This window comes from Cricetulus griseus, chromosome 5 (genome assembly GCF_003668045.3).
Source record: "Cricetulus griseus strain 17A/GY chromosome 5, alternate assembly CriGri-PICRH-1.0, whole genome shotgun sequence".
In the NCBI taxonomy this organism is placed as follows: Eukaryota; Metazoa; Chordata; class Mammalia; order Rodentia; family Cricetidae; genus Cricetulus; species Cricetulus griseus.
Window position 1 is genome coordinate 28904415 of NC_048598.1, and position 14448 is coordinate 28918862.

General features: G+C 45.8%; 1 protein-coding gene and 1 long non-coding RNA gene across 7 annotated transcripts in view; one reads left to right on the forward strand and one right to left on the reverse strand.

The window, feature by feature from the left end:
* The window catches only part of LOC103162288, a 32521-nt gene extending 24415 nt beyond the window's left edge, over window positions 1-8106 (reverse strand). The window contains exon 1 of one of the 4 annotated variants that reach the window (XR_003485653.2): window positions 7493-8106. This is a non-coding gene — a long non-coding RNA (uncharacterized LOC103162288). Of the gene's footprint in view, window positions 1-3407; window positions 5013-7233; window positions 7397-7492 lie in introns of those variants that run through there. The other 3 variants (XR_004770369.1, XR_004770368.1, XR_003485654.2) reach the window with 3 other exon arrangements.
* Prrx1 (paired related homeobox 1) overlaps window positions 7460-14448 on the forward strand; it is a 68043-nt gene continuing 61054 nt past the window's right edge. The window contains exons 1-2 of one of the 3 annotated variants that reach the window (XM_035445924.1): window positions 7460-7595; window positions 9366-9519. In XM_035445924.1, the coding sequence (XP_035301815.1) occupies window positions 9420-9519 (100 nt within the window). In that variant the 5' untranslated portion in view covers window positions 7460-7595; window positions 9366-9419. Of the gene's footprint in view, window positions 7596-7663; window positions 9520-14448 lie in introns of those variants that run through there. The other 2 variants (XM_027417188.2, XM_027417189.2) reach the window with 2 other exon arrangements.

Genomic DNA, 14448 nt, shown 5'->3' on the forward strand with positions numbered 1-14448 from the left:
AGTTCAGAATCATAATCTCTATTTTGTCTTTCTCCAAGACCATACAGTTGTATATATCTGTACTGTATTCTCCTTGTCTTGATAAGCACTTACTTTCTTGCAGTTTCTTGTTATATACTGAAATGTTGGGGATAAACCAAGGATTAAAATAGAAGGAAGGGAGTTAAATTAACTTCAGAGTATCTTTTTCTGGAATACTGTTGCTCAAGTCTTGGATTCCTCTTGATATTTGAGGAGATGACAAGAACACAAATATTTCAGGTATTTTGTTTGCTCTTGGAGAGAGCATTGCTGGTCTGGTCCAAACAACTACATCATAGCCAAATGTGGAGGGTGAACTAACCTTTATTGACTATTTACCATGTTCTAGGCACTGTTTTAGATGTTCCACCTGTTATTTTACGTTTTCCAAAGTAGCCTGAATGTTGGAGTTGGAGATTGAGAGGGACTAAGTAACTTGTTTAAAGTTGCTTTAAGATGGCAGAACCAAGTGTATTTAACACCATTTTCTCTCCTCCAACCTGGGCTGTACACAGCCAGAGCATGTCTAGTAGTGGTTATAAAAATTAATGGTTAGTTTGTACTTGATATCATTTGGTACAAAGCATATAAAAAAGTCTTAGACAATAACCTAATAGAGACAGAGACAACTAAATAATAATGAATATTAGAGACATCACTGAATTAATTACCTTCAAATTTTAATTACCTTCAAATTTTGTGTTTGAGGTTTTTGTTTTTGTTATTTGAAACAAAAATATCTCTGTATATCCCAAACTGGCCTAAAGTTCAGGATGTTCTGTCCTCATTCTTCCAAGTTTTTAGATATCAGGCATCTACCATCATACCTGGTGTCACAGTTGGGATCTGGGATGTCACCAAACACTCTTATGTGGAAAACTTGATCCCCAGTGCAACAATATGTGAGTGTGGGGTTTGGAAAAATAATGAATTCCCTAGTAGCTCTAGGTATTAAAATAATACATTATTCAGATTTTTCAAATTCAGATGCCTCACCTCCACACTTCAAAGCTTCCTGCTTATTTGTGGTGTAAAAGGTAAGGCAGGGATGTTAGGGAAAGTAACTGATAGTGATGCTAACTCAACTGATCTTATACACAGTTGTGACTTCTACCCCAAATTACATATACATTGCCCATAGCATCTGTTGGAGCCAGGCAAAGAAAAAAAAGTCTCTGAATTTTTTTAACCACTGTGTAATCTGTGGCAGAGATTGAAGTAAGACAGATCAGAGTGTGTCTAACAGGAGAAAAATGTAACGAAGTGATGGTAAAATATATATATATATATAATATATATATATATACATATATATATATATTTAACCTAGCATATGAAATAAAAGGAGAAATTTCAACCCTTCAGCATTACAGGAAAAGTGGAGAGCCGGGGAAAAGGAGATAAGGAAGACTAAAATAATTAGAAATTTGTGAGAGTACTCAGGGGGAAGAAAAAAGGGGTGAGAGGAGGCCTGGGGTTGGCTCCAGATTTCTGGGGGCAACAAGACAAGGGAGGTTACCCACAACATACCCAGAGATATTGTATAAATCAACACTGAAGTCAGTTGAAGAGTCTTACTGGTTTCTGATCAGTCAAATTCATCCAGGAACAAAGCATTTTGGACTTTACCAATATAAGTCTATGTCATCTGGGCCTGGTCCACACACAAATATGTGACCCAAAAGTTAGGGATCTTGTAGAGGCCTCAATTCTCAGTACACACGTCCTGTGTAAGGCCACGAATCCAATGTGCATGCAGATTCTTGGATTCTCAGAATGGGGCACCCCTCTCTCGCTACCAAGCATTAGCTTTCTTCCTTCTAGGGACTGAAGGGCCAGTAATGGCTTTCTCGGTAGCTCTATGTGCAATCACTGCCTATTAGTCTTAATGTTAACTTCATAATTACACACACTTGCCATCTTTAAAGGATATTTTTTTTAATGCAGGGGTAACAAGAATTGAGTCACTTAGTATTCAGTGACATGTAGAAGCCTGGGCCATTCAGTTATGAGGAAAGAGACAAAAATATATCTATTGGATGTGACCATGATAAGATAAGTCCTCTTGATTTTTTGTCTTAATCCTGCCCATCTGTGGTCCATCTGAAATGGCATGATGAGTAATGTTGTGGGAATTCATTCTGCCAATAGCTTTGGGGTAATGGCCTTAGGGGGTGGCTTCTTGTTTGCAGATGAGATCTCTTAAAAGGAGAGAGACAGAGGTCTTTCGCTCTCTTGGGTTGTGAAGACCAGGTCAGGCAGTGTAAAGCAGTGTGTGGTTCTTATGACAGATAAAGGCTTGGGTTCCTCCAAAGAGGCATCTACACACACACAGTAGAAGATTTCTCTCCTGCCCACCAGTTCCCAAATAACGACACTGAGGTTTAATATTAACTACAAACTGTCTTATTAGCTCAGGCTTATTATTATCTCTTACAACTTAAATTAACCATTTCTATTATTCTATCACATTTTGCTTCTCCTGCAGCTGTTGACATCTACCTGACTCCACCTTTTTTCTCCTTGTATCTTTGTTTGGATTTCCCACCTGGCTCTATTCTGCCTTGCTATTGGTCAAATCAGCTTCTTTATTAATTAATAATAATAAAGCATATTCACAGAATACAGAAGGGCATCCCACATCACATATTTTTCTGAGACTATTTGGCCGGGAAACTTGACTACAGACTATATCATGTTTACACAATATAAACACACCCAAATATCACACCTACAAATTTTCATGTATCTTTTCTTATTCTCTCCATTATTACTTAACCTTCCTCCATTTCAATCCACCAGAATATGGTGATTATTTTGTGTCAATACTATAGATTGCTATATAAAACTGGTAGACCCTCTAAAATGTCTTTAAGTTTTCTTTATGTGTATGGGTATTTTGCCTGCCTGTATGTCTGTGCACCATATGTATGTCTGTGCCTGTAGAGGCCAGAAGACAGCATCAGATCCCTGAAAATGGTGTTACAAATAGTTGTAAGCCATCATGTGGGTGCTTGGAATGGAACCCAGGTCCTCCAGAGGAACAGCAAGTGCTCATAACCACTGAGCCATCAACTCCCCAGCCCTAAAATTGGTAGATACTACTAATTACTTGGAGAAGCTAGGGGTGCTATCTGGGATGGAGGAAGCTGAAATAACTAATTTTCTACTGAGGGAAGAGGATCCATATGGGGAGAGGATGATGAGTCAAACTTTGGAGATGCTAAGTTTCACTTTCCTCAGTGAGCATGTGTGATCATCAGGGAGAAGGCTTTCTTCTTATTTTCAATACTTACTATATGACAAGTACTGCACACAATGGGTTGCATACCTGGCCATTTAATGTTTAAAATACATGTGGTAGAAGCCGTATTAGCCCAGTTTACCTTATTTTAACAACTTTTGAGCTCCGACCTGGTGGTATACCATTGTATCCCAAGAACTCAGGAGGCTGAGGAAGAAAGACTCCTAGTGTGAGGTCAGCCTGGGCTATTCCATGGAATTCTATCTTAAAAACAAACAAAAATAAGAAAAGCATGGATTTTAGACTTGCTGGTAAACAAGGGCTGGTTGTGATATTTCTCAATAGTAATTTATGCTGAACAAACAGGGTAGGGATGTGTCAGAAGATCAAGGGTGGTTTGGGTAAACAAGTAGCAGTTAATCTATGTGTATGTTCAAAATCTAAGAACAGCCTCTTTATTGTGAAGAGCAGTAAAAATGATAGACAGAGCTCAGGAAAACATCAGTATTTAAGAGGGAGAGAAATTCTCTAGAAGACCGAGGGAAGCAGCCAGAGACATGGATAGAGGACTAGTAAGAAGTCCCAAGTGTCCCAAGTACAGTACTCTGCATTGTCAATTACAGCAGAGGCTTCTAGTAGTGCAAGGCCTGAGAGGTGCTCACTTGTATTCCCAACATGCAGGTGCCTTTGATTAAAATCACCCCTGTGGTATACGCAGCTAGTTGATGATAGCGAAGCAGATACAGTAAAACTAGGTCCCTGAATATACTGGCCTCACATTCTACAGTAGAATGGTTCATATCAATTTACTTCCAGCAAGTGTGTCTTTGGTCTTACTTTCTTTAATTACTGCAAAGTTTTAAAATCTTTCAAAGGGAATATTGGACAGAGTTGGGGGTAAGTAGGAAACATCCACTCAAGACAGGGGGGATTTTCCTAATATGCCACTTAGAGTTACAGGGAACTAGGATTAGAGGAGCATAAAAGAGTCTGGCATAAAAGCTCCATAGAAATATTAAAATATGGGCACCCTGCAGAATCCAGCTAGCACTTCTCCCCCAACCCCTATTTCTCTATTAATGAATATGTACCAGATTGTCAGTCATAGTCAGGGAAGCAGTTCCACCCCTGACATGTTGTTTTCATGAGAGTAATACTGTGTTCTTTATGTGTCAAGGAACCTGTGACTTTTCATGTGTGATTATCATGTCATCAAATTAAGATGCCAGAGAGCACAACTCCTGGCTTGTAACTCAGAGGGGAAGCTACTTAAGGTGGGAAACCTACTGCTAGCCAGATGAGGCAATGTGCCAGCTTCTAGTGCCAGGGAAACGCTGGACAATAACCACTACCAAGCCTATGCAGGACCACCCAAGACTACATGGCTGTCAACCAAAAGTCCTTCTTACCTTGGTCTAGTCTCTTGGCAACTCTCTTCCCTGGTTCCAGATTTACACCCACTGAGGTGGGGGAGGAGGAATCTGAAAACAGGAATTCTTTAAAGGGGCTAGACCAGAAAGAATGGGTGGAAAGACATTGTCAGGTGCTGGGTGGATTATTATGAAGAGAGCTCTGTAAGTTACATCATCCAAAGTTACAGATTGTAATAAATAAAGATTGATGAATAGGAGTCAAAGCTAAAGGCAAGGGAAAGCCTACATATGCTCCAACCTTCCTACAAGGAAGTCACTTGGGAAAAAAAATAGTGATTAAAGAATGGCAAAGGCAAATCAAGGCCACTTTCCTCTAGGACCTTCTAAATGCTCAGGCCAGTCCAGCACCCTGCCAGGGAGATGACTGCATGCTGGTAGCCATAGCCTCCCTAAATAGCCCCTCCTGGCATATTTCTGCCAGATGGTCATTCTGTTCTGGAATTCTGAAAGTGCTTGGCTCTCCTGGTAATTGCAACCTGAGCCCAGAGAACTTGGTTCAACATTCTTCTCCTTGCTCCACCCCTGCAGCCAATAAGCCATCCTAGAGCCTGGACATAGAGGAGATAGGAGGCAAAAACCTTCCTATCCCTGAGCTGAGTGTCTTGGTAGAGCAGTAATAGTGCTGTTTCCATTGGAATCTGGAAACACCTTCTCCTGCCCAAACACAGGCTCTGATGTAAATGCTGTTTGCCATGTCTTGAATTTCCCCTTAAGGCTATTCCACAGTTTTTAATTGCAATCCAGAATCTCAACAAATCACAAATGCCATATGTAAACACAATCAGGATGTAGATCCAATCCGATTGTAATTGCAGAGAGAGAGAGACAGAGAGAGACACACACACAGAGAGAGAGAGAGAGAGAGAGAGAGAGAGAGAGAGAGAGAGAGAGAGAGAGAGAGTCAGTCGGTGGAATGGGAGACAGTTCTGCAGGTTTCCTAGAGGGTTTGCTTCAGAGGGGATTCTCTCAGAGCAGCCAACCTTCCCCCTGACTGCAGGGGTCACATTCTAAGTTCCCTGAACAAACAAAGGGGCTTAAAAGCATGCAGCTGAAGTCTAGAAGGCTTTCTAGGAAGTGTGCAGGGTCCCAGGAGGCTTTTGAGCTAGCATAGCCTCTAAGGACTCTAAACCCAGTTGGGAGGTAGCCCAGCCAGCCTTGCCCTCCCCAGGCACTAAAGGATGCAGCTTTCTCTAGGACTCTACTCCTGAGTTCCAGTTTAGAGGACCTGAGTACACTCTGTGCCCACAGATTTCAAAGGGCACTCTTCTAGTATGCCTTTCCTTGCTTCTGGATTCTACAGTAGAGGTGGAAGCAATGCCGGAGGCCGGCAAGCAGCATAGTTGGTTTGCATTTGCACCTTAGGAAAATATCACAGGTTTGAATTTGCTATATTCTAGGTGCTATATTTGTTACTTTATAAACAAATTTGGCACACAAATGTTTAGGTATGTATCCAAAGTTCCTGTAGAAACCATTAGTACCCTAGCTGATACTGTTGTGACCAGTGGTTGATATGTACATGGGTAACACTAAGGCGATTTTCAAGCCTGTCTCTGCCTCTAGAGAGAAGGGGGGCATCTGATTGTACTTCTGGGGATGGTCTGTGATCTCTCTTCCTTGTCAATATCCCGAGGTCATCAACCATACTGGCTGCATACAGAAATAAGGCTACTTCTCTGGGGCGATGTCACAAATGGCAATTCTCGAGTCCGAAAGAAAAAGAAATCCAATTATATAAGTAAAGAGTGTGAGACTCCAGTTCTGGGGTGATTTGGGGGAGACTGATGTTGTGGGGACTTATGCTGGCCTTAGGGAAGAAAAAAGGGGTGGCTGCTTTCACCTAAGAGAGTGAGCTCAGGAGACGCTGGTGGGAACCTGTCACTTTAACCTGCCCATTTAGTGGCTTCCACTCCAGGGAATGGCACAGATGGCTTGGGCTCCCAAGGCCTCATCGTTAGCATCTCCAAAGACACCCCGGGATACACAGTCACACTCTGCACAGCCCACCCACGCACAAGTTCCCAGCGCAAGAACTAACTAGCTTTCCCGGCTCAGGCGCTGGCAGACAAATATTCCTCTCTCAGAGCCTGGGCTGCGGAGCCTGAAGGACTATCGTGCGCTGGTGGGGCTGGGGGGCTGCCGGACGGGGGCACGAGTGGCTGGAGGGAGGCGAGGGGGTGGAAAAAGGAGGGGCAGCGGGTGGACTAATGATGAAAAAGTCTCCTCCATCCTGGCTCCTTAATTAAATGCATGGAAAGAACCGAGGCGCGCACATCTGGTTTCAATCTACAACCCTTTGATGGCATCAAATGTTCTTTTCCCAGATCAGGGCTGGAAGTTCTGGGCTAACTATGGCCGTTTGGAGCCCAGAAACCATTTACACACACTGGGACCCTTCCTCCTTTTCAATTCAACCTCATAGCTACGGGGGGGGGGGGAGGGAATCTAGCAATCAAGGGAATGAGGGGAAACGTATGTATGCGTGTGTTTAAAGAACATAAAACCCCACAAATAAGCACTTACTATTTTACTTACTGGCCATATAGTAACTCATTCCTAATGAGACTATTAAAGCTGTTACCAGATTCCAACAGGTCATGAAAACACCGCCAGCACTTCTCTGTCCTCTGTCAAGCCTGGTCCATAGACTTGGACCCCGGCGTCCTCGGACTCTGTCTTCCAGGACCGCACCCGGCTGGACACAGATTAGCACAGAGCCTACCCCCCAGCTCCCCCAGCTCTCTCAGCCAGGGTGCTCCTGTCTGCTCCGAATTTGGACAGCCTCTGTGCTAACCTTCGTCTCCTGGGAAAGCGACCTCGGCCACACCTAAGAAATTTCACCCGTTGGAAGGGTAGGGGAACGACCAGGACGGGTTTTCCTTCTGTTTAATAAGTATGTAAGTTTTCTGCGGTCCGAAGCCTGGAGATTTCTGGTGGCAGCGAAAGTCTCGAATCCATTCGAAGCTGAAGACTTCTGGATCTCTCCAAGCTGCCTTTAGAACGTAGAGCGCCTCCAGTTATTATCGCTCTTGTTATTTTATTACATTATTTAATAGGCTGTCTCTACAGAGCCAAACGAGCTTTAATGGGCTTGCTCTTTTGCTTTTCTGTCTCAGTCTCTCCCTGTGCTCTTCGCCAAAACAAATCTGCAGGAAAAGTTGCCGGGGGCGGGGCAGCAGAAGAAGGTTTGATTGTTATAGATGTGCATTCTCCCCCCCCCCAACAAGTTTGCCCTCAGCTGTTATCAAAGCATGCAAATGAGATTTTCCAACAGGATCTCAAACAAATCCGGAGGAGTTAATACCCAAACAAAATAATCAGCCCGTTTAAAGTGACTGTGGGTCTTGGTTCCTTTCTCTCTGTGATACTACTGCAAGGGAATGATAATTAGACCTTTATTTTAAAAATCCAAAGGGGCTCTCTCTGCTTCCCTCCCTCTCTCACCCTCCTTCCTCCCTTCCCCCTCCCTCCCTCTCTCTTGCTCCCTCCCTCTCTCTTTCTCTCAAAGGGGGTTTTCTTAATCAGGCTGTTTTTTCGGTCCCAGGGAAAGGAGGAAGGAGGTTGTGATGGAGAAAGGGGGTCTGTAAAACGTCAGGCGCCGCACAAAGGCTTTGCCACGTAATTACAGGCTCCTATTAAGTGGAGATCTGCCCTCCCAGGGGTCTCCAATTTTCTTGTATTCCCTACAAAGCCTCCTCTCCATGCCAGTCTGTGCCTTTTGAAGTGCCAGAGAGCTTCTTGATCCGACTGAGAAGGGGAGAGGAACTCAACGCAGAGAGGGGAGAGAGAAAAGGGAAGGGGGGACCCGCCGCCCTCTGCTGACTCTTCAAGTCCTACTTCTTTATTTCTTATTTTTTTTTTGTCCTTACGAAAAGTAAAGTGAGAATCCTGCCCTCTAATACATCTGCAAGACATCACTCTCCTGAAATTCTAGTCACTCCCGAGAATCCACAGGAGTGCAGAGAGGGGAACGGCTTTCTTGAAGACATTTTAAAGCTGGAACAAGCCTCCTTCTGTTGGTGCTTGAACTTTTGCCGGGGAATAACTTTTTTAACCTTCTTCTTCTTCTTCTTCTTTTTTTTTTAACCCACTTTGATTCTTCTCCCCACCCCTTCTCTCTTCTGTTTGCCTAACTCCCCCGCCCTGCTGGCCTCCCCATTCCTCTCTCCCCCTTATTATTATTTTTAGTGTCTGCGTGTGGACGCTTCTTGAGAGTTCGAAGGGATTTTTTTTTCTTCCTGATTTAAGCATAGGATAACTTAAAAAAAAAAAAAAAAACTTTTGGTGTGGATTGTCTCTTTGGACCGAGCCGGACTTGGCTTCAGGAAAGCAACCGAGGCTGCGGCAAAGTTACTGGTGCCGAAAAGTTCTGCCCTTCAGAAGGGGGTCCTCTCTCTCTCTCTCTCTCTCTCTCTCTCTCTCTCTCTCTCTCTCTCTCTCTCTCTCTCTCTCTCTCTCTCTCTCTCTCTCCACTCCCCCCTCTTTCTTCCCCACTCGACTCCTCTCCCCCCCTTGCGCCCACAGCGTTTGGTGTTGATTCGAGCGGGAAGAGGGGGGTGGGTGGGATTGGAGGGGAGACCATGACCTCCAGCTACGGGCACGTTCTGGAGCGGCAACCGGCGCTGGGCGGCCGCTTGGACAGCCCGGGCAACCTCGACACCCTGCAGGCGAAAAAGAACTTCTCCGTCAGTCACCTGCTAGACCTGGAGGAGGCCGGGGACATGGTGGCGGCACAGGCGGACGAAAGTGTGGGCGAGACGGGCCGGAGCCTGCTGGAGTCACCAGGACTGACCAGTGGCAGCGACACCCCTCAGCAGGACAGTGAGTGAGGGGCGCGTGCTCCGGGAAGGGGACGGCGGGTGGGGCCCCGGGAATGGTGACTGCGAGCTTGTTCTAGGCTTAGGTTTCTGGAAGAGGTGAAGGTGAGGAAGTTACGAGTCCTGGGAAAAGTGCTGGTGGCATAAAGTCGGGTGAGAAAAAGAGGTACCCTCCAAGGGTGTAAGCCAAGCAGACGCTGGAGACAGACCGGGAGGCCCAGCTTTGGCCAGGACTGTCTCCAGCAGCCTCGGCTGCATCTCGGTTTCGGGTGAGAGCGGCGGCCAGAAATCCCGCAGGCTGAGCGTCAGCGCTGGGGTAGGAGCGGTCTGGCCAGAGCGCAGACTGCACAGCCACCTCCGATAGAGAAAACAGCAGACAGAGATGCTGGGTGGGCCTGGGAGTGCTTCTTCCGAGGGGTTGAGGAGAAAGCCCTGTGCTCAAGGGAATCTATCTGGTAGAAGCCGCTCAAGTTGCACACCCCGGTGCTTGTGACCCAGGCCTGGAAAAGGCCGAGGGCAGTGCGGGAATGCCCAGTTCTAGTTGCCTAGGCTTGCTCTCTGACCCCTGATGTCAATTCTACCTGAGAATCGGTTTTGAGACGGAGCTAAAAGCCCATGCATTAGAGCAAACCTTGATGAGGCTAGAATGTTTTTTAGTTGCAAAATCCAAAATTCTGCCCAGCTTCATCTAGTACCGTAAGTGTACCTGGGATTGCGGGTTGCAGGCCCAAGTCCTTGTGCAGCTCGGCCTATTGGCCCCTAGACCTCCAGAAATGTCTATGTACAAGCTTCCTTACCCACCCTCACTCATTGTCGACCTCCTCCCCATGAAATGTTCATCTCGGAGTTATTAACTTCACCCTTAAAAAAAGACTGACGGCGAGCATATGTCATGGTTTCTGAGAATGTAATACACTTGTCACCTGGTTCATGCCAAGTGGCCTCTGGTCAGATGCACACAGATACTTTCTTTGCTCCTGGAGGTTGAGGAGTTTGGACCAGGCAGAAAGTTCTAAAATGCCCTCTTTAATTATCTTTATATGCTGGTCCCTCTTTGTCGTTTGGAGGCCTTTAGACATTCTATGATTCTCTCAAGACATTACCCATCTTAGACTTCCAAATAATAATTTTAAAAAGGCATTCAAAGCAAACTGGCATCAGAAACAGCTGGAAATGGTACCTGGGCACAGTGGTAGGGTGCCAAGCTCACTGAAGCAGGCCACTGGAGAGCCCTATTCTTGAAGGCACTGGCCCCTAGCTTTGTAGCCTTAAATTCTGCAGTCTGCTAGGATTGAACTAGTTCAGATGGCAGCAACCTGAGGGACAATTAACTCTGGATTGGACCCACTGACTGCCACAAGAGCTGGATATAGAGGTTTGAAGCAGACATTTGAATTATAGAAATTAGTCCAAACCACACCCAGGAAGAATCAGTGTTCCCAAACCCTGGGTATGGACTAGGCTTGGAGCTATAGTTGTTCTGTTGTAGTGTTTTGGGGAAGCTGATCCTGGTATACACGCCAGCATCTCAAGAATGAAGTATCTGAAGCTCTAACAAAAAAGGACTATGAAATTCTACAATTATCTAAAAACCTTCACTAGGGAGATTATAAAACAAAGACAGGAAGGTTCTACCTGGAGCCCCAGCGGCAGCTGCTTTGTGACTGTCAGAGAAGTTTCCATATGACTTATTATTGATCCCAACAGTTATCACTGTTGGAAGAACTGGATGTTGGGACCTCACACCACTACACACATACACACTACCCCAACAGAAAACAAGCTTTATAGAAACAGATGTGTAGAAGACCAAGGTGGGCAGGAGAGAGGGGGTAGTATTGCTTTGCTCCAAGAGAAGGCTAGAGCATAGGAAAAACAGGACCAAGGCTGGCCTCAGAAAGTGAGAGCCTCAAAGTGGCAGTCAGCATCAGAAACTGTGAGGCTGGAAGAGAACAGAAAGCACTGCTTTTGTTTTGTTTACTTCTTTGAGGAGACCATAGAAGAACGGAGCTGGAGGATTGTCATGGTCTCATAGTGGGCATATAGAAAAGCCAGGCTAAGGAAGCCATTGTGGAGCTGATTTGGAGGGGCTGTACTGAAGATGGTTGAAACTGTGGAGTAGTTTTTATGAGACTAGCACCACCAAGGTCACAGTATGCATATGAATCCCCTGGACAAGCTTAAGGTTTCTACCTGAGCTGGGGGACTTTTGTCCCCAGAGAAAGAAACAGGACCCCATAAATCTGCCTGCATCGAACTCAGCCTCACCTCATACTTGTAGTGAATAGAGAAGTGGATGGAGAGAGGACCCAGAGAAGAAACCTAGCCTCTTAAGGCTAGTCTGGGGAAAGGATGCACCAAACAGGACAGTCGCTAGTCAACACAATGCAGAGTAAAGTAGTGGGTATAAGTGATCAGCACCTAGGACTGAGAAAGAATTCAGGGAAACATAACACATAGACATACAGGCCAGGGCTGACTTTGCCTTCGCTGGGATATGACCCACAGACAGGGCTGTACTAAGAAACTGTTGCTTTTAGAAGCAAAGTTTTCTCAACCTTCTTCTTCTCCATGGGGTGTGTGTGTGGGGGGGGTGATAACAGGACCCTCTAGTCTGGTCAGACAAGCAGCCCCATTCTTATTCTTGGGCTTTGGGTAGAATGCAGAGGAAGTTGTGGTCTACTTGGAAGTCAAGATCTGTGGGGTGACACTGGTTCTTCAGCTTGTAGGAGACAGTAAAGCTTAGATTACAGGCAGAGAAGTGGGGAGTCTGGGATAGATGGGAGCTACTGCAGAGATCTGGCTATAAGGACTTTAGGGGTCACAATAGAGGTCATAGGGATGGAGAAGTTCACAAGGCATCAGGTGCTCAGGTAGGAAAGGAAAATACTCCTCAAAGAGATGCGAACAACAAGCAGATGCTTTGGCTTGCCAGGTGTATGGAAATCTGGCCTCTCTAATTACCTATCTGGAGAAACTAGCTTGTAGGTTCTACAGATGCACTCAACATTAGATTCTTAATTATGCAAAATTTGCGTTTCAACCTGGTCAATTATAGTAAAAAGTGAAGAGTGCTCTTTGGCCTTTTCTACCCTAAGTCAACAATCCTGTCCTCCGACCCCTCCCCTGGGTCTGGGCTGATGCTCCATTTTCCCGTTTGTGGAAGGACTGTTTTGATTATTGATTCTCCCAGCCCAGTGTATTTTTCTCAATCTTTTTGGTTCCTTTAGCACTGTTGAAAATCTACTCTCTGGCTAATGTAGTGGGGGAACGTTTGGTGTATGGATGCCGGTGGGGGCAGAGCAGGGATAAGTAGGGAGGGAGAGGAAGGAATCGTAAAAACAAGCAGACCTACTCTTGGGAGGACAGTTCATCCCGCTGTCAACTTCTTAATTTCAACTTCTGCAAACTCTTTAAAAAAAAAAAAAAACACGCCTGCCTTCCACATTCCCAACCTCTAAATTAGTGAAACCAGATTGTCCTAATAAGACCTTTTGTTGGAAACACATGTAGTCATAAAAAGGTAGACGGAAAGTCAATTAGACACGCGCGCGCACGCGCGCACACGCACACATTCACCAGCCAGCGCTAAGTGAGCACCCGGGCACAGCTGGGTCCCGGGCGATGGTGGATGCAAATGTGGAACAGGGGCGCAGGAAATCGATTTGTCACAAAGGGAGAGGTGTAAAGGCAGGCAAGCAATCACCCTCCTGATCTACCAACTCCACTCTGGCTGGCCCCGCTCCCCAATTCCTCTACGCCAGAGCAACGCCCAGGAGAGGGGGACATTCTCTCTAGGGCGCTCCCCAGTTGGAATCCTCATCAAAATAATATCAATTCCCTCTCTCCCTGCAGCGTCTCATTTCGCAATAGTTATGGCGCCAGAAGTGTCTTTCGCGGCACCACCCTGGGATTTATGCCCGGCGCTGGTACTCTGAATTTGAACCCAGGCCTTAGTGATCTTAATTCAAGATAGAGATAATGAAACAAGTCTTTAAAAGGATGGCCTGGAAAACTCTCTCTTCATGGGAGCAAGGAATGAAATTCAGGAGCAAGGGAGTCTCAAAAGCATTAAGCCTAATGCAAAGGCTGGCGGTGAATTGCTTATTTTACACACAAGGGGCTGAGAGCCTGGTGGCCTCCACTTAAAATTTTCAGATAAAAAGACAATCCAGTAACTTCGAAGTTTGGGGACCCAGGACAACTTGGCGTTTGAAGTTGTTAGGGAATTGGGTCCGTAGGAGCCAAGGACCCAGGCTGAGCAAAGACTCTTTGAGGATCCAGAAAAGCAACTCTAGGCATCGCTGTCCGCATTTCAAACTCCACGAAACCCTTCCCAATACCCTGTAGCATGCTACTCTTAGCCTTTGCTCTGCACTGGTGACCTTTCTTAAGACGCCCTCAAGGCAGAGCGCTGGGCAGCAGGGCAGGCCGGTAGTGGATCACACCAAGGTCAGTAAGTAGTTTCTTTGTCTTCCCAAGACAATCATTTTAGATTTTACAGCAGGAGCGAATAAATCATCCCCAAACCAACAAATGCCACCAGTGCCCTCCGTGAAGCAGTCTATTCCAAAGCAGCGGGTACTTTTCTCTAGTATGGATTCCAGGACCCAGTTTTTGTATTACTTCTAGCCAGGACCGAATTTTGAAGAGCTTTGCCCGCTGCTCCAGGCCGCGCATGGAGCCTGGTGCACTCAATGACAGCTGTAGATCTTTAACTATGGGTGTTACTAGACCAAGTGGATGTTTTATTTTAAAGAATTCACAATTCTCTCCCTACGTTCGTGGGCTCACTGCAGAGATAAGGGAGCCTCCTCCGTCAAATCAGACCCCAAAACCTTTTCCCTAGTGGGGAAAGAACTAGAGCTGCTGCTACCCAGTTGTTACAAACTTTTGTGCCTGTGGGTCTTGCACTGCGACCCCAGGGAGCCGC